The sequence below is a fragment of the Chaetodon trifascialis genome, chromosome 6 (genome assembly GCF_039877785.1).
Source record: "Chaetodon trifascialis isolate fChaTrf1 chromosome 6, fChaTrf1.hap1, whole genome shotgun sequence".
Taxonomy (NCBI): domain Eukaryota; kingdom Metazoa; phylum Chordata; class Actinopteri; order Chaetodontiformes; family Chaetodontidae; genus Chaetodon; species Chaetodon trifascialis.
The window spans coordinates 21,376,379-21,401,917 of NC_092061.1; the positions used below are offsets into that span (position 1 = coordinate 21,376,379).

At 42.9% G+C, this 25,539-nt stretch overlaps 1 protein-coding gene across 2 annotated transcripts in view; it reads right to left on the bottom strand.

Annotated features, from left to right (window-relative positions):
- fras1 (Fraser extracellular matrix complex subunit 1) overlaps positions 1-23,684 on the bottom strand; it is a 228,953-nt gene extending 205,269 nt beyond the window's left edge. For both annotated transcript variants that reach the window (XM_070964455.1, XM_070964454.1), the window contains exons 1-2: positions 23,077-23,684; positions 16,587-16,618 (exon numbers count right to left, since the gene is read on the bottom strand). In XM_070964455.1, the coding sequence (XP_070820556.1) occupies positions 16,587-16,618; positions 23,077-23,164 (120 nt within the window). In that variant the 5' untranslated portion in view covers positions 23,165-23,684. The remainder of the gene's footprint in view (positions 1-16,586; positions 16,619-23,076) is intronic.
- Positions 23,685-25,539: the final 1,855 nt, after the last annotated feature.

Here is a 25,539-nt window from a genome sequence, read left to right on the forward strand (position 1 = left end):
GCACGGCAGCATCAGCGACGCCTGACGTTAGATGACTGCTGCTCCGCTGCAGCACTAATTGCAACATTGAGAGTCAAAGAGCCAGTTTGCAGAGCAGCTGTGTCCAGTGCTTTTTGGGGTCCAGAGGGTTGTGTTGTGTTTTAAGCATTGTCAAAGAGGAATTTTTTACATTGTGAAATTAGTGGGAGTGAGGGCACTACTTTACCAGACCCCTAAGACCCACTCGCCCACAAAAGGATGGAACAAATACTTTTAAATTTACTTCATTTACTTGAGTCTTGCGCTGAATTAGTTGATTAATGGAAACGACTTGATAATTGATTCATCATTCATGTGCTAAAAGTTCTGAAGAGACACAGAGCAGGAAAGCAGGAGTAGGAGGACAAGAAGGAGACGGTGAGACGCTGCAGCTCCTGAAGCGAACTTGCTGGTCGGTGCTGTGGTGCTATTTATGCTCTAGATTAATGATTGCTGGGCCCATGTGTCCGACAGGGTTGGTAGGTGGCAGAGATGAGGCGATGGGGAGCTGCGAGGCTGTGTTTACCTTTTCACACCCATCGCTGGCAGAGGCTCCAGGGTCTACTGAGGCCGAACGGCAAGCAAGAGGCACGGCAAGCACTGTGCTATTTCCAGTGGACAAGATAAAGGATGCCCACTTTGCTGTGCTCAGACGTGGGAGGCACGGGGTGCTGGGTAGCAGTAATTGCCTGCTATTATTGTCCCTCCGGGCTTATTGGTGGCATTTCAACCCTGTTGAGATGAGCATAGTGTCTCCCTCGATTTTTTTGCTCAGACTTTAGCATCCAACTTTTAACTCCAAAGGTCGCCCCAGCTTTTCCGCGCATAATGTACCATATAATCAGCACCAGAGCTCGTGTAAAGAGTGGACACTTAATTAATGGTTCAGTGGAAAGCAAAACTGTTGTTAAATGGTTTCTCTGCTTTATGACGCTACGGAGGCAGAGCCAATAAAATTTACAAGATGCCTATTGACAAGGAAATATTTTTACAGTGCAGGTGATACAAGCGTGGAAGATTTAACTGTTAGGCTGTTATTTGGGGAGGTTGTCATCATGAGCTGACAACAAGTTAAGCCATCACTCATTATTGTAGAGACAGTTAATGCAGTTCCCCCCTTGTGAGGCTTGTTTCAGGCTTTCTGTGTGGCTGCAGATGTGCCCTGATACCTATTCATACGGTACCCATGCACCTGCAAACCACAGCACTTTATCGTCACTGTGGGAAAATTCAACCCTTTATATTCCTTCATAAAAAATAATAAAAAAAAAACACATTCATGTCTGCATGAAGTAGCGACAAAGTGGGTCCCAACCTGAGCACCAAGGACCCTCAGGAGTTCTTGAGGCACTTCTAAAAAGTTCTCAGTCAGAGGTTTAGTTTCATTTCACCACTATTCAGGCCTCACTATCTAATTCTTTTATACCAAAAAATCCATGAGATTATCTGGTTTCTGCATATGAATTTCAGAAAAACATTCATTCAAAAATTTTCAGCACATTACTCTAGAGTTCAACCATTTACTGATATTCAAAGTTCAGTTTAACCCTTGGAAGCAGCAGTTGAAACAACCTAACCACATGGTGCATTTAGTAGCTGTTCAGGAGCTTTCTGATCATTACATTAGCTTCAACATTCATCTTCGTCCATTTCTCCAGGGCACTTAAAGGATTTCTCTGAGAGGAAAAAGCGGTAAACATCAACAATTCCACGACCACAGCCCAAACTCCACCTGCTGATAAAGATCACATGATATGAATGCCAACTAAAAGGGCCTTCTGGAGAGATTGTTTTCTTCACGAACCATCTATTATTTGGATTTGGGAGCACAATCAGAAACTGAGTTAGTCTCATCACATGAGGACCTACTGTAGATAGTGTACTTTTGATTTCCTGCAGCAGAAGATATAGCAACCTTTGGGTGAATGGGAACGTAAATCTGTTTAAAATGACCTGGCAATTTTTTAAAGATGCAGTGATTTTTAGTTAAAAGAGGTTAAAAAAAAAATCAAGACATGGAAAAGGAAGCAGGCTAATATCCAAATCACTGATGATGTCAGAACACAGCAGCAAATAAATCCATCCACAGGGCTGAATGAAAACATGTGAATGGATTTCCCAAACTAGTATGTAATGTTGAGATGTTCTCTTGACAATATTCAGTAGTTGACATAATGAGAATCTTTATGAATAAATCACTTTTCTGATGTCTCCCTTGTAGGAAAAAAGAGCTAAAAAAGCTTCTCAAGCAAACCTCTATGAGACGACAATCATGTCAGCTGCCATTCCTAATGCATCTTCCTGGGGTGTCCTGAAATTAATACCTTTATGCACCTCGTCACTGAACAAGCATTCACTAAGTCTGAAGCCTAATTCCTGACCCCCTCCTCCAGTCAAGGCTTTGTTTGCATGTCTCTCTGCCACTAAAAACGACAGACACCCCACCGAGAAGCAGCATGTGGGGAGGTAGAAACCCTCAATAAAAGCCTAACATCCCACCAGAGACAGAGCTGTCAAACGCCCAGAGGGTGTCACCGAGCAGGACAGCTGACTCAGCCGAGGCAACAAAGCAGGAAAAATGGGACATGTAAATGTAATTTTCCCCTATTACATAAATGCTGCGATAAGAGCGGCGCAGATTCACACCACGGTCTAATTGCAATGAAATCATTTGATGTTCCGTCCGCAAATCAGAGCAAACAAATTACAGCGTCCGCCTCGTGCAAAGCAGCTCATCAAAGATTCATCCCACGTTCTGCTCCGAGACAAATGTTCATGCCTCTCCTCCTGCTCCACAGAGTACACTGTCATCACATTTAAGCAAACACCTGCGAGACAGGCATTCATATTGTTTTACACACTGTACTCAAGTGAAAGGGATCAACTACATGTTGACGCCGCGGACTCCCCAAACGACGCACAGAGAACTTCTCCATTTGGAAGGAATTTAAAAAATGTCTTGTTTGTTGCAGTGGCCGCCACACAAATCTCACGGTCTTTACAGCCCGAAATAACAACCGAAACAAAAGAGCAACTTCGCCCGGACAAAGACGTGACTGTTAAAATAAACATTTAACGTCCTCATTCAGTCACACACGGTTCGTTCTCACACTGACAATGAAACGGGTGGTCGGGGTCAAACACAGTGTTAGCTCTTGTTCTCTTAGAAAAACTCTGGATTATAGATCATATTGTCACTAATTGTTTGCAGAAGTCACTACATTATGACGCATAGGACACACTAAAAAGTTGGCACTGAACTTAAAATTCATCCTTAAACATCTTGTTTACCCGCCTTTGGACAAAACCAGCAGGCAATCAAAGCACTTTAAAAGGCTCAAGGCCTCAAATTATGTTAAATTCTGTCAACTCATTTCGTTCCACAGGCAAAACAAAGACACAGAAGCTTTTCGTCTTTACCTCAGACCGGCCTGGAACAAAGCGAGTCGAGGCATGTTCCTTCTCTAACTGCAGGGAAAAGATCATTCAAACAGAGTGCAGAGACCAGCTAAGACACATCAAGTGTCTTTTTATGGACATGAGAAAAGGCCAATGGATTATAGGCCGGCAAACAGAGCTGCTTTGAAAAGATACGGCCCAGTGAGGAAAAGTCTTGAAAATGTATTTTGACCGTCCGTGATGTTCAAGCAGAGCTGATTTACAAACACCAACAACATGTCTACAATTCATTCAAATAAAAGAAGAGTACTCATCCCAGGTGTGAGTGGAAATTGGTTTTGACCACACAGTCATTACAATGGCTTTACATAACATGGACTTCTAAAAAAATGACACTTTTCAAGCAAATTTCTTCCCAGTTTTTAACCAGACATCTTTTGGCCTGCAAATCCTTACAATCATTCTAACTGAGCTGGTTAGGCAGTTAGGCCATTAGTCAACAGTAAGATGCATCAATCAATTCAGTGTTGAACCCCCTGGACGAACTTTCCTTCCTCTGATTCCCAGAAACTGAGCCCCTTCCGTTCCAAACTTTCAGTGTAAAATTTAGCCATCATATATACTGCTCACAAAAATTCCCTCAGTGATGTACAAATGTCATGTCAACACATCTATGCACGCTACTTTTTGCTAACAATCTCGCAATGCTGTGAAATTAGAGCTGACACTGGAGCTGTCAAGTGCCAGACGTCTCCTGTTACTGCTGAGCATAGGGTGAACTATTACACAGGGAATAGTGAATGAGTAAATGAGTGAGAGGTTTCTGGTTACGCTAGTCTGAAAACAAGTCTCCACGCCAAGACCAGCTCTCTTAAACAAATAAAAGGTTTTTGTTTCAAAACCTCAACTCTTGACTGTCTGACTGCGAGAGGAGGGGTGGGAAATGCAAATCCTGCCACTGTAACCTGTTAAAGTCATTACTCTCACTCTATGAGAGGACATCCACACAATGTCAGGCCAGGACACATGAAGTCACATTTACATTCCAATCATGAATAAACACACATCTCATCTACGCCTTCAAATAACAGCTAGGAAGCGAAAGGATCGATCCCCTCCTCGACGATCCAGGAGTCTTTATTTTTCCTTCCTTTCTTATTAGTCAGGCAGGGTGCCAAGATTTGTGCGCTGGAGTAATCTCAGCATCCTGTGGGGTCGAGCAGAGTGGGAGCGGGCTTTGTTTTCTGCTGAGGGAGGCAGCAGCCTTCAGGTAAGGAGAGGAAATGAAGTCATCGACAGGTCGAGTCTGGCTTCCAACATGTTACCCCGAGGCAAACATCCACCTCAAACTGTCATCATCAGCTTTATCTTAGAGGCTGCGATTCCACCGGGCTCCTTTCAGTAAAAGGTTAACAGTGCAGAGACACAAAGATAATCATGCCGCACTCATAAAACACTCTTTGACAGACTCAGGCACAATTATACGGCTTAGCTTTAAATCTCAGAGTTGTGGATTTGTGATATTTGTGCCGATCAAAAGTGTATGAGATGAGAATTCAAGCATACATCTGATTATCTGTTGACATTAGGAAGAGCAGGGGTGGATTCCTTGACAACGAGTGTCCATTTTTGTACTCGCACTAGCACCAAAAACATCTGATTGACTGGTGGTCACTTATAGTTGCTGTCCACAGGTTTAGAAAAAAAACTTTGAAAGAGTTAGACTGCACTAGAAATAGAAATACTGTAAACACCCAATGAAAGGGGGCTTAACTCTCAGCTATACACACTGCCACAGAGATGACTCACATAGGCTGAACATCAATTAGCAGCTGTTGTCAGCTTTAGAACAGTTGCGGCAAGTATCACTTTGATGTGTGAGGTTATAAAGACAGCCACAGTAACAAAGGTTGATGTCTGGATGTCAAGAAAATCATTTCATGTGTCAAGAGGAGCAGTTTGAACAACCACGGTAAATATGTAAACAACAAAGAAAGGCCAAGACATAGAGGAGCAGGGCTCCAAAATTAGCAACCATCCTCAATAAATATTAAAATTAATCAATTAATCTGTTAGCTACTCAACAGAAAGTTACTCAACAAATATTTTGGGGACTGTTCTCCAACCACACTGCCACGCACAACACCTCCTCATACCTAAACAGCTGAACAGGTCGACTGCCAATGATTGCCAAAACGACTGTTGGAGAGAACCAGTGACAGACGTATCAGACCTTTGTTGTCATGTGGTTGACTTTGAGAAGCAGTCACAGTTTGCTTTGGCTGAGGCAACAAAACTACTTTGTTAGGAAGAGATCATGATTTGGGTTAAAATAACTACATTACAATCTTTTCCTATCACTAACCAAAGTGGGTTTGTTGCCTAAAACCAACGTATTTCTAAACATGGCTATGAGCTTTCCCTAACGGTAATAAAGTAGTTCTGGTTGGCTGAACTTCACCAGACCTGAACCACAGAGGTGGCAGATCAGAAAACACTCACATGTATGCCATTAACTGCCTCATGGATTCAGAAGGCGCTGCCAAACCATCTATTCTGTCCTTCAGACATGAGAACGTGTTGCAATTAATCAACAGTTTGAGTCACTGTGAAGTGAGTATCTTTGGGTTCTTGACCGCTGTTCAACTTGGGTTTTAGGAAATTGTGACTGGCACTCTTTAGAGATTCTATAGATAAAACAATTAATCAATGAATGGAAGCAAATCCTTCATGAAAATAATCAATAGCTGCAGCCCTGAACCTAAAATAGCAGGGCCCTTTGCAGCTGTGACTTCCTACATCAACATGAAGAGGTTGTGTTATTCTGTCTACTCCCTGAACCTTTTCAAGGCTTCACTCTCCACATAGTGTCTTTGGTTTTGCTTCACCTGCTTCACCAATAAGACAGACACAACGGAAAATGTGGTTGACCAAAGATTGACTTCATAGTAGGAAAAAAAACTTCCTGTGAGAGGAGGGGGAGGAGGAGGAGGAGGAGGAGGAGGGTAGGACTGATCATGAATCATTGCAATTGGCGGCAGATGATCACTCCTGCCCAAAAGCAGAGGGTGGAGGAAGAACAGGACAAACGTGATGAAGAGGGTCTGTCCACCTCCACCAGAACCACGTTCTCGGCGTGAATCCTGCCAGCACTGTTAGCTGTTAGTGGACCATGGGTGGCGTTTGAAGGGGCATGGAGAACTTCACATGAAATCAAAGCATTATTAAGTCAGTGCTGGTTCTCACCCTGCGGCTCAGACTTCCCAGGGGGGCACAAGGAAATGATTTTGAGGTAGGGAGGGGTTGGAACATAATTGTGGAATTTGAAAAAGAGGCTGCTGACATGATTGTCAGACATTATGCTGCATATTCTCGCTCTTTTAGTGCTCACTTTACTGAAGTAGACTGATTTACCGCCTCGCTAAAGACCACAATTCACTTCCACCAACTGCATTTTGCAAATGCTTTTAAGGGAAAGAGTGTACGACTGTACTGTCCTTTACTTTTTTAATCATGAATAGATTTTAAAAAAAATATATAATAAAAAATGGTCTTTCTTGTGTATTTTCAGGCTTTATTTGAGACTTTCTTCTTGCAACCTTTCTTTCAGAAATGTAAAAATTTGCGTAATTTCTGTTGTTTTAAAACCCAGAATTTGAAGCCAGCAGGCCAGATAACACAGTACAAAGTCTCAAAGTACACTGTGGGAACTTCAAAGTCTTTCTGGTATGAACATTGAGGGTTACTGTCAGGTTTTATGCCCACGTGCATGAGGCCTAATTCACATGTTGAAGTGATGTTAATGTAGCTTTCAGATATTTTTTTCTTTCATTTTGCAGAGGAAAACTGGTAGAAACTTTGTGCATTCATTAATTTGTGAACTTTTAATTCTCACGGTGCTTCTTAACAAATACACAAGAGACTGATGTTGTGGCCTTGCAGAATGTTGGAGTTTTTACAAGAAATAATTCGGTAACTCAAGAGAATCAGCAAATATCTCCAAAATATGAAAATCTCCCTTGTGTGCTCTCATTCTTCACAGCCATAGAATTCCTTCAGTCCCTTCTTACAGACAAAAGAATACATTTTTTAAGCAGTTGTCCCAGAAGACGTTCTCCTTCCTCCTCCTGTATTCAGGACAGAAAACAGGAGGGAAACCCTGGGACAAAGCTGAAAATATGAACCCTGTGGGTAGCAGGTTTGTGATCTGCAGCGTGTGTGAACACGGCCGTCGGAGCCGACGGGGACAAAGACTTGGCTCAGTTTAAGGCTTCTCTGTATAAACACTTGTAGCTCCAAGAGCCTGCAGGCACAGACAGAAGGGAAAGTAGAGCAAGAAAGACAAACCAGGGCTCAGGGGCTGCATGCTGGTATTTACAGATAAGAGGCAAACTGGCTTGAATGGCGAGCCGGGAATCAAACACTCTGAATGAAGTGAGAAGACAAAAGGCCGACGACCTCCCAGACCTTCGGCGATGAAACTGTCAAAGCCACCACCGGATGGCCTGCAGGGCTGGGGGGGGTCAGAGGTGGGGGGTGCTTGATGAGAAAGGGGAGCAGCTAGCTTGTTTGTTTGCCCATTAGCCCAGCAACTGGGTGTTTGCCAAAGGTTGCAACACTTCACTCCAGTCCTCCACAGCTCTGCATGTCTGCAGAGAGCTGGTGGGGGAAAAAAGGCTTAGTTCCAGTCGAGGGAGCATGGCGAGCTCTCATTTAGCCCTGGCAGCACTGCTGAGGCGTGGGACAGTATTGTCAAATTGAGGGCCTCTGTGGGGTCGTTACATGAAAGATGGAAAAAAATAATATCCAAACTCCTGATTAATGCTTTTAATCATATAAAGTCTCCTTGCATCTCATAAACCCATCCTTTTTCTTTTTTCTTTTGTCTTAGCTTTCCCTTTTTATCTATATATATCCTTCTTTATCCAAGGCAACGTGAGCACCGTCCTAGTAAAATAGCCTCCTCAATCATTTCAGTGTGGCACAGCAGGGGTCCAAACAGAAAAGGCTGCAGTAAAAAACACAACTGAACCTGGCTGAACTTCTGCTGCAAGGCAACTCAACATCATCCCTCAACACACTGCAATGGCCAATCAAAGACGTGTGAGTGTACACATTTCTGGTAGATTACTCTGCAGCATGAACTATAATAAGTCTTTACAGTCTGGTAAATGAGGTGTGAAATCCTGCCTCGTAGTACTATCTAGTAGTAGTACTGGACTTCCTGGATCATATTTTATCTTCTCACCTCTACCTGTAGCAACACGTCCACACCAACAAAGCCTGTTGGATTTTTTTTAAACGCAGTGCCGTTTACCATTCAGGCTTCAGTTCTGTGCAGCTCTCCCCTCTCTCCACCCTTCTCCAGGTACCAGCTCACACAAGTTCAGATGACACAACACCATTTGCCTGGCCTCATTACCCATAAACCCAATCCGGGGACCCTCTCACCAGATTACAACATCTCCAATCACTCACACACAAGTCTGATCAGGGCTTTGTTTTTCATTTCACTCTGAAGGGAACAAATGTTGCTTTAGTGTGCATGGAAGGCTGAAGAGAACAGGTAGTGGTGTTCATATTGATCTACAGTAGAAGTGCCATTTGCATCTCCTGATTGCAATGTTTTCATAGTAAGCCATCAGGTTTTTAAGATGTTTAGAATTCTAACCTGTAGCGCCTAACTGTGTACGTCTCAAGGTGTCTTGCAACTTCAATGCTTCTACGCAATCTAAGCTAACTTCAGTGATGGACATGAAAATAAAACAACACTTTTTCTATACTGCACTTCATGAGTTTCTCCCTCAAGCAAAACAAATGGGAAACTGCTGCTCTGGCCCAAAAGTACAGAGGAATTCAAGATGCAGTTTAGCTTTAAAAGCATCTTGAAGAGCGCAGCCAGTGTAGGCACTTCACAGCCTCGGGCCACTTAATAATTCAGATGTGGTAGAGCCACAAATGGCAAGTCCTCAAACGATCTATTTCTGTGTGTCCTGGTCCACCGTGCTTCTGAACAGCCCCTATTCTCCTGATAGCAGCACGGCCTGCGCTCACTTCATTATGTAGGGAGCTTCACACATCACAGTAGCAGGGAAAACCTCTCAAAGGGATAAACAGGGAGGAACAGGGTGTGCTGGGTTTGGAGCTGGAGCTAATTTGGAGAAATCAGGATTTGGAATCTAACACATAAAACTGCTCAATAAGCCTGACTGGGTAAAAAAAAAAAAAAGAAGTCTGCTGCTCAAAACAAGCCTTTGTCAGTGACCTGACTTGAACAGTGGCAGCACATGAAGATGCAGAACAGCATGTCCCACGCCGAACTTCACTGTACGCTTGAAGTTGTTTTTGATGTCATGTTAATGCTGAGCACCAAACACAAACAGCCTCCAATTGAGTCATAAGGTTAAAGTGAAACCACAGCATCTGAGGCTCTGATAGATAATATGTGACACGCGTCAACATCATCAACATTTTTCAAAAAATACAATTCTTTCTTTCACTGAACACACATAGTATAATTCATTTTAACTCAATCCCACATGGCCTGCTGCCCCATATACACAGAGCAACAAATGGGCTTGGAGCTGAGAGCCACAGGAAGTCAGAAACTGAGAGACGGACTAACACATTGTTGGTTTTGGTCTTCTCATGAGTTTTGTTGACAGTCAGAAAAATTCAGAAAAACACCACCAGCTTTAGCTTTTTAAACAAGACAAAATTCTATCACTCATCACTATTAACAAAATGGCCACTGATACTCTGAACTTCATAAAACAGTTCAGTTGAAGTTCACCATTAAAAACCTCCTTGTTTTAACACACCGAGTCGGAAGCGCTGCACTCTTCATACGGCTTAGTTTGTGGTTGACGTTCCCTCCCTCCTCTCCTGTCAGGTGACCCTACCTGCCAGGCTGAAAGAAGAAAATGCTGACACAGTCTTTCTGTCTCATACGACTGAGGTGAAGTTGGGTGCCAGACATAATCCCTCCTGCCTTTACTCTGTCCCAGGCTGTCATGCCTCACATGATGTTTTTCCTTAACCCCCCCCTTTCTGTTTTGCCTCCTTTGCCCTTCAGTGTTTTCTTGCAGTTTCGGTATTTTGCTGTTTATTTCCTCTTGTCTCTCTCCTGCAGCCTTGAAGTGTGCCTGCAGTGCATGCCTCAACCCTCGGGGGGACATGAGGTCCAATATGGTTTTTCCCCAGATAACATGAGTGGTTTCGAGCCCTGCGGGGGGGAAACGGCAGCGGGAACACCAGTCAGTGGCAACCCGGTGGTCACAGAGGAATTATCACTACAGCTCGAGCGTTAATCCACTAACGGGCCTTGAAAAAGGAAGTTTCCACTAATATACATATTCTGTCCAACAGCAGTCAGATCCTATTAGTGCTTTTAATATTATACTTCACTGCCTAACCCCAATGGGCACAGCGTCGATGGATATGAATACCCGTGCTGAGGATATTACCCCTCGGCACACAGAAGTCAGAGATAGTCTCTTTTGAAAGAGCTCACTGTATTTGCCTTCACTGTACTTTTAATTAGAGTTTGAGCCTTTATTTTTTAGTAAGCATCATCAGACTCATGTTGTGAAGCGTGTCAGGCAGCAGCAGTCAGACACCGCTGAGATTGTTTTTCTGACGGTGGCTAGAAGTGTTCTGCAAAACTGCTTTCCTGAGAGATCAAGTTGCTGCATTGCAACCATACTGACACTATATTCAGGCACAGAAAACTCCATATGGAGGTTTATTCAAGAATGGGGCTACTATGATAAAAGTGATCAAGGCTGCTCTGATTAAAAAGACAAAACATTAATAATTAAGATATAAATATCAAATATGAAAATGAACTGCTTTGCTGAATTTTCTTCACTGTCAAAAGTGGTTTTATTACGTAGCCATGTGGTTGTTAAGAAAAGTAAAAGAACATGGTCATTTCTGATTGGCTGGTAGGTTAAACTGTTTATTAGGACACCTCATGCAGAGGGTCAGTCAATTATTTTCCCACTGTTCTACATCAGTGCTCCAGGTATGCTAATGCTGTTACCTTTAGCAACAGTACTGAGTCTTCACACTACGTTAACAGTTAACTCTCACTAATGACACTAAACTAATCATGCGTTAAACTGACTACAAACACACTGGGGTGTAATGGTTTAAGGGGTCGAGTTACACTTGAACAGAACATGCTGGCGGACCAATCAAAGGCAGAGTGAAAAGCCAGCCACCATGGCAAGCATTTTTGGACAGTTCAGCCTTAATTGATTGGCAGGAGGATGTGAGAGATGGGGGCTGCATGGCCAGGGCCTTAAACCCAGAGGCCACCTTGACTGCCCTTGGCCATTACTTTTATAGCAACACCTCTTCATATACTATCCCTTACATTTCCAACACTACAGTGTGCCATGACTTTTTGGGATGGAAGCAGTATTATTTCATGTTGTCTACTTCAGATTGTTAAAGTGCACAGCAACAGGGAGGAATTTACATGTTTGAATGAATTTAGAGAAAATCAGCAACCGTAAATGTGAATGGCCGTTAGCTTCCAGCCCCTACCGTTATGCGATTATTACCAGTCGGTTCTTGGAGATGAGCAGCAGGTGGCTGCAATTCTCCAGTTGGAAAACCATGACAGAAGAGGGCACAACAAGATGATGTAATTCAAAAAGATCGCCAGTCAGATCTAAAATGGTGCAGAAAACACGATTTTTCTGTTTGTTGTATGCATTAATGAGAAGAAGGTAAACCAGTAAGCTCCCTCACTCTTTTTTCATATTTTGCCTTTTCTAATGCGATTCATCAAAATGCACATAAAAAAAAAGCTACTGAGTGGATTCTAAAATCATTTCTCTAAAAAGTGATATTTCTAATGTGTTTAGAGACAATCCAGAACTGGTAATAGGCACTTCTTTGGGCTTGAGCTTCTCAATGCTCATTGTGGGAGAAAAATAAATCATTACTGAAACTGAATGAGGAGTAAAACAGGCAGGAATGGGAGGAGTAATAAATTAGGACTAGTCAAAACAGGAAGAAAGTTAAACCTCTCCAACTATGTAGCCGTTCCTGTACTTCTAACCACCCTGAATGACACTCTTGGCATCAACAAATTAGCTCCTATTGTAATGAGTGAACTCTAGAGAGCCAGTGTGATCGAGGGGTTTGGTCTGGTGCCGACGCATTAAAATACAAACCCTTCAGAGTTTGTAGCGTTCCAGCCCTGTTCAGGATCACGCTTTGTTAAATCCCCGCTCTGCCTTGGAGTTCCTGTCTGGAAATCCGTCCCGGTGGTGCTATTCTTGAGGTGCCCTATATTTTGATTCCTACAGAAATGGCAACTTGCAATGCCAGGAATTCAAGCCTTGAGGGGCAGGTGATATATTTGGACATGGTGCTGCATGTTGCCAAGCCCTGCTGTCCTTCACTGCGGGCTATATGCTGCATTTCAGCAGCATGTCAGGCCTGGTGGCACACTGGACCTCTGCAATAAGCCTTGAGCTGTTTGAATCTGTCAGTATGCAAGTATAACATGTTACCCACAATCCCCTCAGCTTCATGATGTACATCAGTGGGTAAAAACAATGGGCAGCATGCATGAGGAGAATGCACAAACATTTACTCAAGTACTTCAGCACATGTTTGAGGTACTGGTAGTACTGCCAACTTTTCCTCCACATGTTAGTTTGATGACAACTTTTAGAGCGCATCTAGAGAGTTGCACAGCCCTCACACTGAGGTGACCATCAGCCAGTGGATGTGCCACTTTCTAAAAATTCCAAGATGAGACCATTCCTATTGCTCCAGCGCCGCTCTCTAAGTAAAGAATCTGAGCGCTTCCTTCTGCACTGGCAGCCATGTTTTAGTACATGATGCACGCATCCTCGCTGACGAGGTTGGGATGTTTAGGATAGCCTGAGGGTGATGTCACTTAAGACTTCTGTTTATACCCAGAAGACACACGCTCCTCTGCGCACAACCGTCTGAGGGTCTGATCTGATCCATCGGGTTGCAGGGCTGGAGCTGGTAGCTGACTGGTGATTGATTTAGAGTGCATGTGTAACATCAGTCTGCCCTTGCCTCCGCTATTTGTCAGTAGGAACTGAACCAGTGAGAAGGTCTGATCAATCCAAACCACTTCAGCCGTGGAAACTAGTCTCTTCTCTGGGAAAATGTGCTCTTCAGTGTTTGTATCTCACTGCTTTTAATCCATCTCACACATTGTACCACATGTAAAACTGCTTGGATCAATATGGACTTTTGAACACCAGAACAAGAGGGGTTTTTTGTCTCAGAAATTCCAAAAACTGACAAGCATAACCCTTCCACTGATGCGGAAATAAATATCCATGAAATCCCACACTGATGAAAATAATGGGTGATTAGCAGCTTTTTAAAAAGAATAAAGACATTTGATTGAGCTTTTTTTTTTTTTTTATCTCCATGCAGTCATGCTAAGGGCCTCCATCAGTACATTAAGAAAAGCAAACACTGTATGACTATGAAGAAATTCCACCAAACTGGCTGTAGTGTCTTCCTGTTTTAGGATTAATGGCCTGAACATTTAAAGACCTGGCTGTTGGACGATCAGCTTTTTGGCACATCAGAATTTTTTTTGGATTTTGATTGGCTGCCTCAGAGTTTGAGTAGTTCCCTGATCAGATTTCCCATATGGCTGCTGTCAAAAGATCTATTATCAACTTCCTTGCCTTAGTATCATTCAAGTACAAAGCTATGTTTGTGTATGCACCTGCAGTCTTGACAGAGACTGTGCTGATACAAATAAACCTCAACTTTCTGCAAAACAGACAGACCATATTGTCCACATCTTTCCAGCCATATGTGAGTCCATATTTTGTTTCCTTGTCAATCACTGTAACCAGCTTACGCAGAGAAACAAGGTTACACATGTAATCAGAGAATGTGTTTACATGCACTGGAGTGACCTGGTTCCTGTAAATCTGCATATACATACAGCAGATCAGTAATCAGCTTTTGTTCTGAGAGCATGGCTTCGCTGTGTTACAGATGAAAGACCTGTGTCGGTCTTGACCAAACCAGCTCCAGAGTCACTCTCTGTGCCTGAAGCTTTGTCATGGACGTGTGTAATGTAAAAAGCCAATTAGATAACTGTTTACCTGTACACATGGCCAAGAAATCAGCGTTCTCCAGGAGAAATCTATCTGGGGATATTAAGTTTCTCTAATCCTACATAAACCAGGATTCTCTTCTACATGATGTTTAAGAATACAGCTTACTGGAAAACTGTGACCTGGTTCATGAAGTGCATGTACACTCCCTGTCTGGACAAAATGGATCAGAGTTTCCTTGTCTGCATTCAGTGCACAGGGTTCCTACACACTACAGAAAAGTGTGCAGATGCACGAAAGAGCAATTTGGTTATCTTCAGGTCTGGAACCGTTTGAAAAGTACGGGCATATTAGGGCAGTGAAACAGCAATCGTCTCACATATATAATTGTGCCTTTATGTCTTTTTCAATTTAGCTCTGTAAAATGATCAGAATGATCTTTGTTGGTGGATTGACAGAGTTATTAGTCACATAAATCAAGCTGAACACCAAGTCTAATTAAATAAAGAAATGAAAGTCTGGAAAAAGAAGAAAGAGGAAACTGATCATGTGCGAGAAGGCTGTTTTGCTCTTATGATTATTTTCGCCACAGACCTTAATCTCACAAAGAGGCCTGGAGGCTTCTGCAGAGGCCTGCACTTTAATCTGCCTGGTTCTTTATTTTCCATTTGTTCCTATCTGCTCTCCACTCCAGGTGTTGGGGGGGAAGTTCTTCACTTTGAACTCCAGCAGGGCCTTTTCCTGACTGTGTTCAAACATGCTGGGACATCCCACCTGTCTCCTTGCCCTCTCCTTTTTCCCACAAACCCCCTCCTTTCCCTTCTCCTCCAGCACCACTCCTCCTCCTCCTCTTCCCTCCTGAGTTAACCATTTCTGTCTTTACATCCTTGCTCCAACAATTATCCCACTTCAAAGCAGGGGGAAAAGTAACATGGAGAGGCAGGATGTGTTCTTGTGCATTTACAGGATTGAAGGTAGTTTTAGGTATGTTACTGCTCACTCGTTTTAAGCTTGACTATAATTACAGCAGGAACGAAGCAGGAGATTGTCATTATTCAGCCTGGGAACTACAACTCTACCACAGAGAACCATGTTTAAGGCTTTTTAGGAGAGATTACCAGTTGTTGCGAGACACAAGTGGTGTTTTTCTAAAGTGCACAGCAGAAAATGTCATTCCTTCTCACTTGGGTTAGTGCTGATAAAAGGAGACAGGAGATACCTCACAGCTGAATCACCTGGTGTTCAATGTCTCAAACCGCTCTGTGTCATCTTTTATCCTCCTTAGGGTGCAAAATCTTCTGAAACAGCATCTGGAAACATCACTGGGTACAAAGACCCTCCACTTACTGCAAGCAATATGTAAACTGTGGCAGTGAGATGGGAAACGGAATAATATATTGACTATTATCTGTGTCTCAAACTTTTTACAGCTTAAACCTATATTTAAAGTGCTGGAAGGTGTGACGGTGGTTCAGCCTTGGCCTCCCGCACAGAGGAACAAGGCGACTTCTCATCTGTGGATGCCTCAAGCCAAACATGATAACTTTAAACATTAAAATAAGTTGCAAGCCAGGATATGAGGATCCTGCAGCAGGGTTTAAAAGAGTATAAAACAAAAGCACATCTCACAGCAAAGCCCAATACCCAGCAGAACTGCTGGAATAAAGCTCATCACAAACTTCCATCTAACTTTGAAAAGAGCCTAACCTTCAATCGGCGGAGCAGCGGGAGTCGGCTGCTCTTCTTTCAGCAGCCAGGCCCGCCACCGAGCTGCATCATGCTCTCTCATCGCCATTATCATCCACAAAGTCAGGATGAGGCATGCATTATAGATGAGACACATCTTCTCGCAGACAACAGAGGATGAGCAGCGGTCCCTTCTGATAATACATACACCTTTTACCACCTATCTCTGCATGTACACACTTAGCGGCTTCAACCGTCAGTCATGCTAACCTGGTAATGTCCCCTGTGAATAATACATGAGCAAATACACATTAGACTTTACAAACGGACACAAGATCCTAGTTCTGTGAGCAAACCAGTGATACTAGAGAGATAGAATAGGATAAGAGTGGGTGCACCTACCGCATGCAGAGATCCCTCGTAGATACAAGCTCCTATGATGACAGACAGATAAAGGTCGGGGGAAAGACAGAAAGATATCATTAGCATTAGAGTCCAGTCATGATCACACCTTCAGTATTGATATATCATGCAGCTGTTTTTTGTCAAGGATTATGTAAATCTGTGATTAGAATTCCGACAGACGCTCTGATCAAACAGAAGATCAGCTTCATGAAAACGAGGAATCAATTTCCTTCAGACTCTGGGATGTGAGTTCCTGTAAGGCCTTTATGTCAAGTGTGTCGCTGTGTCCTGTCAAACTCTGAAAGTGGTCAATACATCTCTGCAACACAGAAACATGTGGGGTGAATAAACAGATTCTGAATCCCAGCGGGAGACTTATCCAGGAGCAAATATCTAAAATCTCCCTGACTTGAAGCTAAGCCATGAAATTAGAGCACTTTAAAAGGTCTCACCTTCCTGGAATTCAGATGTCACTATTACAGCGTGCTTAACATTTGATTTAGTTGGAGGAGTTGAACTGAAACATATTTCTTCATCAGGACCCCTCCTTTTTTTCAGTTGCAGACCAACAACGAGAAACACATCTGGACAATCCTGATGGTCTCTCCTCATTGAATAATCACTGATATCCGTCCAATCGATCAGGTTCCTTTTCAGCTGATTCACCTTACTCTCCTCATTTTAAAACTTTCAGGTTCAGCTGAATGCCCTTTGTTTGTCAATTTGGAATCCCATTTGATGTTTTGTTCTTTAATGGATGACATAATATAACACATGCATGAATTAACATAGTTTACAGCGCCAGGACGTGCAAGGATGCTAACAATAATAATAATAGAAGCTTTAAAATACCAAAATCACCTACGTGATATAATGAATACAGTTATATGTGCCTAATTTTGGGTGTGAGCTTTCCAGGACATCTCACACTCAGCTTGTCAAGCTCAGCTGAACATGGCCATATTCAACATTAACATCAGCTGAGTCCAGATACAGCAGAAGCCAAGACTGACAATGTGTAGCAGAGGAGTCTGAGATGGACTAAAAGGGCCACCACAGTCTTGACTTTTCCTCTGGCTGAGAAACAGATACAGTATATCAGGCTCTGACAAGAAAAGACATTAGGCGCTTTCATGCCGTCTGTTCAAGGCGGGAATGTTGTGCTGTTATCCCGCCTTGCTGTTCTGTATAACATACAATCACAGAGTTGTTGCGCCATTAAAAGGACATAACAGAGCCGAATTGACTTTTGGTTTTGGTATTGGTATTGTTTGGTTCTGCATATAAAAGCAAAGCTGGCGTAATGCGACCTCCGTTTAAAAAGGGCTTGTGTCAATCCCTACATTAACCCACGTTTGAACTTACATATGCACACTTCCTCTGAATTCTACATCCATTCAGACACTCGGCTGATTGATCGGGTCACATCCACATTGTAACTGCCCAGGCTGAGCTAAGTTCAGCTATGTCAACTAGCCTGACTGGCATTTTCACTTGAACGCCAGGGCCCGCTCAGATGCCCTGCCAACTTCAACGTTTCGCCTAAATACATCCATTACATCAGAGAGACTTCACATGTAACCCAAAACACTCCCCATACGCTGAGACTGAAGACAGAAGACTCAGCTCTTTACACTTAATGTAAGCCGGGAAGTTGAGTGTACAAGTGTGCAGGTAAATCTTAGGGGTTATCAGATCAGGTTCAACAGTGTGTTTAATTTACCAGAACTAATTGCCTCTTTAGTTAGACAAACACAGACAACACCGCCACCCAAAGCTAAAGCTACACAGCAGTGTCTGGCTAACACAAGTTTTAGAGGCCTTTGCTCGTCGCTTATGACGGCCAACTCTACCACCCAACAAGACAAAAGCTGGCACATTCAAAGAAAGCAGCATGCTAATCACGACTGCGCTAACAATGATAAGTAGCAGTTGGCACAAATATGCAAGGCAGATGTCGCCACGAAATTAATCTAAACCCACTAAGATTACTTCATTTCACAATAAGGACACACACACTGGAGTCAATCCTACCTACACAGACGCACACAATCAACACTGCCCGCTAATGCTAAAACTAGCGAGCACTGTTTGGATAACTAAAGCCTCTGGAAGTAGGTGAGTGATTCACTTGGAAAAAAGGGGGGCTTTGCTAAAGCAAAGCTCTCAAGTCTCTCGCATTGGGCATGAGACACACGCATTTCAACCCGTTCACACGTTCACACACCACAAGCCCTCCAAGTTGCACCGCTATGTTTTCTAACAGTGGAACAGGTAGAGGAATTAGTGATGTGTCGGTCGCGAACGAAACGGCTCTTAGAGCCGGCTCTTTGAAGTGAACGATCAGAGCCTGTCTGGGAACCAGAACAAGTGCAGGTTTTCTGTTCAAGCCTCATGTGATTGGTCAACTACATGATCTGTGGTGGCTTCTGTGTATACGCACTGAGCAGGAGGGGCGGAGGTTACAGACACAGCGCACACGTGCACACACACACACGCCTGCACTAAGAAATGCTGAATTGAACAAATGTTTTTATTTGTATGAATGTGTGTGTCTTTATCGGATCAGACCCCTGTCCCCATCCAAACCCCCACCCCCGCCGCCGCCAAAATCTCACTGAACTTGAGAGCCCTGCTAAAGGTAATCCAAATTTACCATGAAAGGACAAGAGCACATGTTCAAAGAAACCACTCTCGACAAGGCTGTTCACCTATCAATGCTAACTAGCATTCTGCTAATGCTAGCAGACACCTGAGGCAAATGCTCTCAAAAAACAACCAGTAGGCCTGATTTATCAAAAAGCACCAACATTAATTAATGTATTTCATAATGAAGACATGTGAACTGTATGCTATCTAAAGCTGTCTTGAGGGAATAAAAAATAACACCTGTGTTTTTTTCACACCTGATACTTCAGTAAACTGAGCATTTACCCACATGAACACTCAGTATATATGAACAGTGCAGCACTGAAGCTTCTAGAAATTTAAAAGTCGGGAAATATGCAACCTTCAGTCTGAAATGGCAGGGTGCTGATGAATATCTCTGCTCAACTTGAAGGCTAAATGTTAAGAAAACACAGACAGAAGCACAGACGGACGGGTGGACATGAGCGTCATCCCAGCCTGAGGTCTGAGCCTCACGAAACCAGACTGGAGAAATCTGAGAGCCCTCAGGGGAAAGTTCAGCCAGAGGTAAACATTTACCAAAATGATCTACATCCACAAAACAAGAGCGGGGCCTACACTTAAAGTCTGTTCATGCTGCTGCTTCATGCTGTTGTCCCTTTATGTCTCTGTGTGGGAGAACGAGTGCACTGCAAAATAGAATGTGGCACTTTAATCAGTTTGTGGCAGATATACAGACGTGGCTTCACTCTGCAGATCTGCTGCTCAAGAAAACAGCTGCCAAAAAACAATTAAACAGGCATCAGGTCTAACACCCTGTGCGGTGTTAGTTAACACAACAAAGGTGAGTGAGCGTGTCATTTTATCTCGTTATTATAAGAGAATGAATTCATTGCGCTGCAGATTTTAAGGTAATCATTTTGAGGTCATTTTCTGTACATAAGCTACTGTAGTTAAATAGCACAAATCTTAATTCATCACACATATTTTGAAGAGTTACTATGGAGCGACTCTGAAGGAGGCCAGAGGCACTGTTGCAGTTTCCAACTTTCAGTGTTACTTTAAAACCACCGTCAGTGAGTAATACCGCAAGCTTGAAACTGCAACAATGCCTGTCCCATTTTTAAAAAAGTCTTCTCTTCTTCCTTCATGTTTTGGATATGACACAGTTTAAGGGAGGAAAGGATTTCCAGAAGACTCAAGACATGTAGAAATTCTGAATGGAGGTTTGGTATATGGCGGAAGATCGCAGAGGATGAAACCTGAGATAAGACATGCTGCTCATTTTGAAATTTAAAAACCCATTTTCACAAGATGACTCCTGATAAAAAGAATTTGGAGATATCAAATGCTGTTTTCTTGTGATTAAGCCTTGAATGACTCATCAGCTCGGGACGATCATGGTCTAAATGAGTTTCATCACAGAGTTGTTCCTCTCATCCTTGAAAGAAAGAGGCATCAAAGGACAACATAAAAATGAGAAAATACATAGGCCTGTCTAGTTTACCACTATTCCTGTTTCAAGAAATCAGATAATGAAGTTGTGATGACAATATCTCTAGACAGCACGATTTTAAGATGACATGCCACATGAATTATGAGCAACCTGTCAACGCTCAGCTTCTGCAGAGAGACAGAACACTTGCACTTTTGGCAAACCTGAACCTTTTCTCTACAGTCGCTCCTGAATGCTGCCTTAATATCACACAAACATTCATTTGATAGAGGTTTTAAATGACTGCCCTCCACCACAGAGGAATTTTGCTTCAATTATATATCATCAAGCGTTTAACTGCTTATGATGCTGGGAAAGCAGCACCTGTCCTCAAAATAACCACACTCCTCTTCTTGTGTTTGTAACCCAGCAAGCACTGATTTGGTGATTTACAGGTGAAAGCACATCCAAACTAAAGCGGAGCTAAATTTTGTTGAAGAGTGAAACTTTTTTTTTTTTATGGTTGTTTCAGTCATTATATTTAAACTCAGAGGGAGGACGTGTTTAACATTGAAATATAGTCATTTAAATGCTGTTGCAAAAACAGTTTTATGTGTGCTAGACATTTAAATCGCTTATTTTAATCCACATCTTTGGACCTGCAAATCACAAAAATAAATGCTTCATGAAATAGAGGTGCAGTCTTACTTTAAAGTGGACCCATGCTGGAATAAATACAGTTACTTCCCTCAAATATACAGTATCTAGGCTGTCATCATCAACCAAACCCAATCTCCAATGTGAGTGAGACTATAATCTGGTTTGATCAGGAATAATAATTCTGACAGATGCTCACAGCCAAGTTCAACAGACTAAAGAAATCTAAATTGAAAAGCAGCATGTGAGGTAAACCCGCTTTGACTCCAAAGTTTTGTCCAGAGAGTCCTCTCTTCATCAAATCATCCACCCAATCCACCGGGCAGAGCTTAATGTCGATAACATTTCAACTTTTATAACGATCCTGCTCCGCTTGCCAGTGCCAACGCGCTCTCTCTGCGCAGTGGAAGGGGGCGAAGGAGTATCTCGCTTTATAAAACTTTGAATCTTATTGAAGCAAGTGCTGCCAAGCAGATTGGATGCATGCCGAGACAAGGAGAGGATGCTAATGATTTGGTAGAAAAAAGAAAGTCTGGAGCCAAATTCTGCTGCTGCATGCAAGTGGAGAAACTTTCCCCTTCCAGATTTCAACATGCAGCCCTCTTCCCAGCAGGTAGCGGGCTGTGATATTAACAAGCCCGAGTTTGATATGAGGGATGATATGAAACCTTGAATGGGTCAGTTCAGTATAACAGCTGCACAGACCTGCTTTACATTCTGCTCCTGCCAGTCTTCTGCATTATAACTCATCTGATGGGAATGCTGGAGCTGTGCATGTGCAAATCTTTTAGATGTGATGCGGAGTTATGAATATTTTAATGCACAGAGGCCACGAGCAGGATCAGATTCAGAGACATGTGTGCAGATAATGAAGAAAGTGAAAATGCACAACAACTAAGGCAACAGGCTTTACTTCAGCTTCCTTAACTTATTCCAGCCTGTATGTTCTTTGAGTTAGACTTTCTCAAACTGACGACTTTAAAGTTTGTCGTCACTGCTGTCTCAATAAGAAATGTTTTGGTGATTTGCAGATCAGGAGATGTGAAGACTTCTTTGGGCTAAATAAGGTATTTAATAGATCAAGGACATATGCTTCTGCTGTTTCAACAGCTATGTATCAACATCAAGCAGGTTCTAACTCCATGTTGAAATGTAGCCACTGAAATGCTGTTTAAACAACATATGGAAACTTAAACCAGATGTACATGATTAGACGTATTTTCACCTGCAAATGGCCTAATCTGGGCTTTCAGGGGATCGAAACACAATTAAAGGACAAATTTATCTGCTTGCTCAGCATCATAAACAGTTAAATCTCCACTTAATGATCCTGGGTCGAGGGTGCTCATTCATTAATCCTATCAAATGATGTCTGTGTGATATGAAAGAGCTTACTTTAAATTCACTACTTTTTAACTGGGCAAATCCTGAAGTTAGAATCAATGTCACTGGGAAACAACAACCTGTTCAGGGTCGCGGACCCTTCAAAGGACGTCCTTGGCAACTTGAGGAATCAATTACACTCAGTGTTGCCTGGATCAATGGAGAAGGAAAAATGACAATTCTGGCCAGAACTTTCTCTCCATAGTAAGGTGTCCATGTGCAGCCTGGGCTGACTAAAAGCAAAAGCAGCCAATCAGGAACTAAATCTGATCAAATTTGGGGTCTGTGGCTCGAACGTGAGTGTGCCTGGTGGTCCCTGATAACCCCTGACCCACATAATAACATGAACAAATGGTCTGGTGAAAAGAGACCAAGAATACCAACCATGTATCCCAAGGGGGACGGTGAGGATTCCAGCCAGAGCGCCAACAAACATCCACCATCCACCCATGGTCGCAGCCAAAAAGGGCATTAAATCCAAGTCCAGTCGGAGGAGACGCGCGATGTGTTTGTGTTTCTCTCTAGCTAAAATGACGGCAGTTCACACTGTGCATTATTGATGGCCCGATGTACACTGAAACAACCAGGAGAGATCCAGGAATCTTAAAGAGGAGCGGGAGCGGCGCGGAGAGACGGCGCGCACCGGGTCCGACTCCTGAGCGCTGCGCTCCGGGCTGGAATGCAGCGCGGTCCCGAAACCTGGACAAGTATCCACCTCCTCCTCCTCCTCCGCCTGCTCACTGCTCTGCCGGTCGGACGGGCACAAAACTCTGCGAAAATAAAAGATCACCAGATGCAAGGTGATTTGTCCTCTCCCCAGCAGCAGAAGCAGCAGCCGGGACGCTTTTAAAAGCCGAGGCGCATGACGACGAGAGACGGAGAAGCGGTCAGACTTTCCGCGCTCCTGCAGCGAATGTTACGCGGTGTTTGAAGTCACTTCTTGCGGTGCAGCGGTCTTCTTGTGCTCCCAGAGCCCCCCTCCCCACTCCCTCTTCTTCTTCTTCTTCTCTTTCTCTTTCTTCGTCCTCCCCTCCTCTCTCCAGGAGGACGTCCCACCTCTCCTCTGCTGCTGCCCCCCCTCCACCACCCACCTCGCTCATAATCTCACATTAAGGGGACTCTGCTCCTTGGGGATTAAAGCACGAGGGGACAATTCGTTTTAGAGGAGAATGCTGGTGATGAATGAATGAAAAATCATCAGAGGGATTTATCATTTTAATCATTTTACAGCTGAAAATCTGAGGTTTTCCCAAAATAAATGACGCCACAGTGGACTGTTTCACTTCAGCCCACTTCAATACAATTTCATCACCTGTGGCATCTAATATTCCCTTTTACAACGTGGAAAGCTTTACGGACCTCTAGTCTTCTAACTTTTCCAAGTTTTTATGGTAAGTTTATAGTGACCCTAAGTTACTTATGTGTTTTTATCTCCTGTTAAATCATTATTAGTCTCCTCCTGTGGGGAATTTCTGGTGACTTTATCTCACCTAATGGCATTTTAGCCACAATAATGTGCTTTATTATATTCTTGTTTTATTCCTCTATATGTTTCTAAATGATGAATGAGTTTGCACTCTATGGCACTTCAGGTGTCATATATTATTCAAAATTATTCAAATTATAAGGTAGCGGTTCCAAATCAGGGGTCGGGACCCTTCCACGTGAAAATAAAGGCTTCCAGGATAATTTAAAGGGTTGAAAAAACAGAATTCTTCATACACAGTCATTTCTTCTTTCTCATGAAACACTGGACAGTTTCATTTCTCTGGGCCTCTGAAATGTTGCCAGCTCCTCAGCTCATAGACATGTGCAGCTTGCAGGATTTGTGAGTGGTATTTTTTTACTTCATAAAGTGTGTTTAAGCTTCTCTGAAGATTTCCTTTTCTGGATGTGAGAAGAAGGTGAACCGAGAAACTGGAGAAAGATGAAGCTTTAACAGTGACTTTCTTATACATAAGCCTATTTTTGTTATGTATTTTGTCATTAAAACGTCATATTTTGTGTTATTTGAGCTTTTAGATGTGGCTGATGTGCTCCATTTTTCACTTTCTTTTACTTTCTATGTTATTTGTAGCACTTTTTAACTTTTTTTTTTAAAACTTTAACACTTTTATTTCCTTTGCATCACTATCACACCTCCTGTGGAAGCTGAAGGTTACTTTTTCTTGCTTCTCAATATTTCTTTTATTAATAATGGTTACCATTGGCAACATGTTTTCATGAAACATTGTGTTTTTACAACTATAATAACCCCTGCAGGTCTTCGTGGAGCTTCTCCAGTGAACTTGTTGTATATTAATAGCGCATTGCCTTCATAAAGTATTACAGATTCACTTCTTACAGACTTATTTGTCATCCATTGTAGCTGCAAGGTGTTCAGTTAAGCTGATGTCTGTATAATGTCTCTCTAAAGTGTAGAGTAAGACGTCTGCAGCTCTCTGTCTGTGAGTGTAATGTTTAATCAGAGGGAGTGCAACACTGAGATTCCTCAGTGTCACATGGCAGTAACCTGATCTCCACTCAGCCCTTTTGTCCTCTGCCAAAAGGGGATCAGAATCAGTTTTGCCTTTGAACAAGCTTTCTTTCTTCTGCTTTAATGCTGCTGCTGCTGCTGCTGCTGCTGCTGCTGCTGCTGCTGCTGTCTGCTGGTGCTGCTGTCTGCACCCTGCAGCTATTTATAACGAGGACCCAGTGACGCAGTGGAAGATTTAAAAATTTGGGTAAACCTTGACCTGACAACATGACCAGAAATTAGTCCGAATAATTAATGTTTTCCATATTAGGAGCCCTTTAACCGTCATCACTTTGACACTTCATGTGGAGTCTGCTCTTCCTAGAACTCAC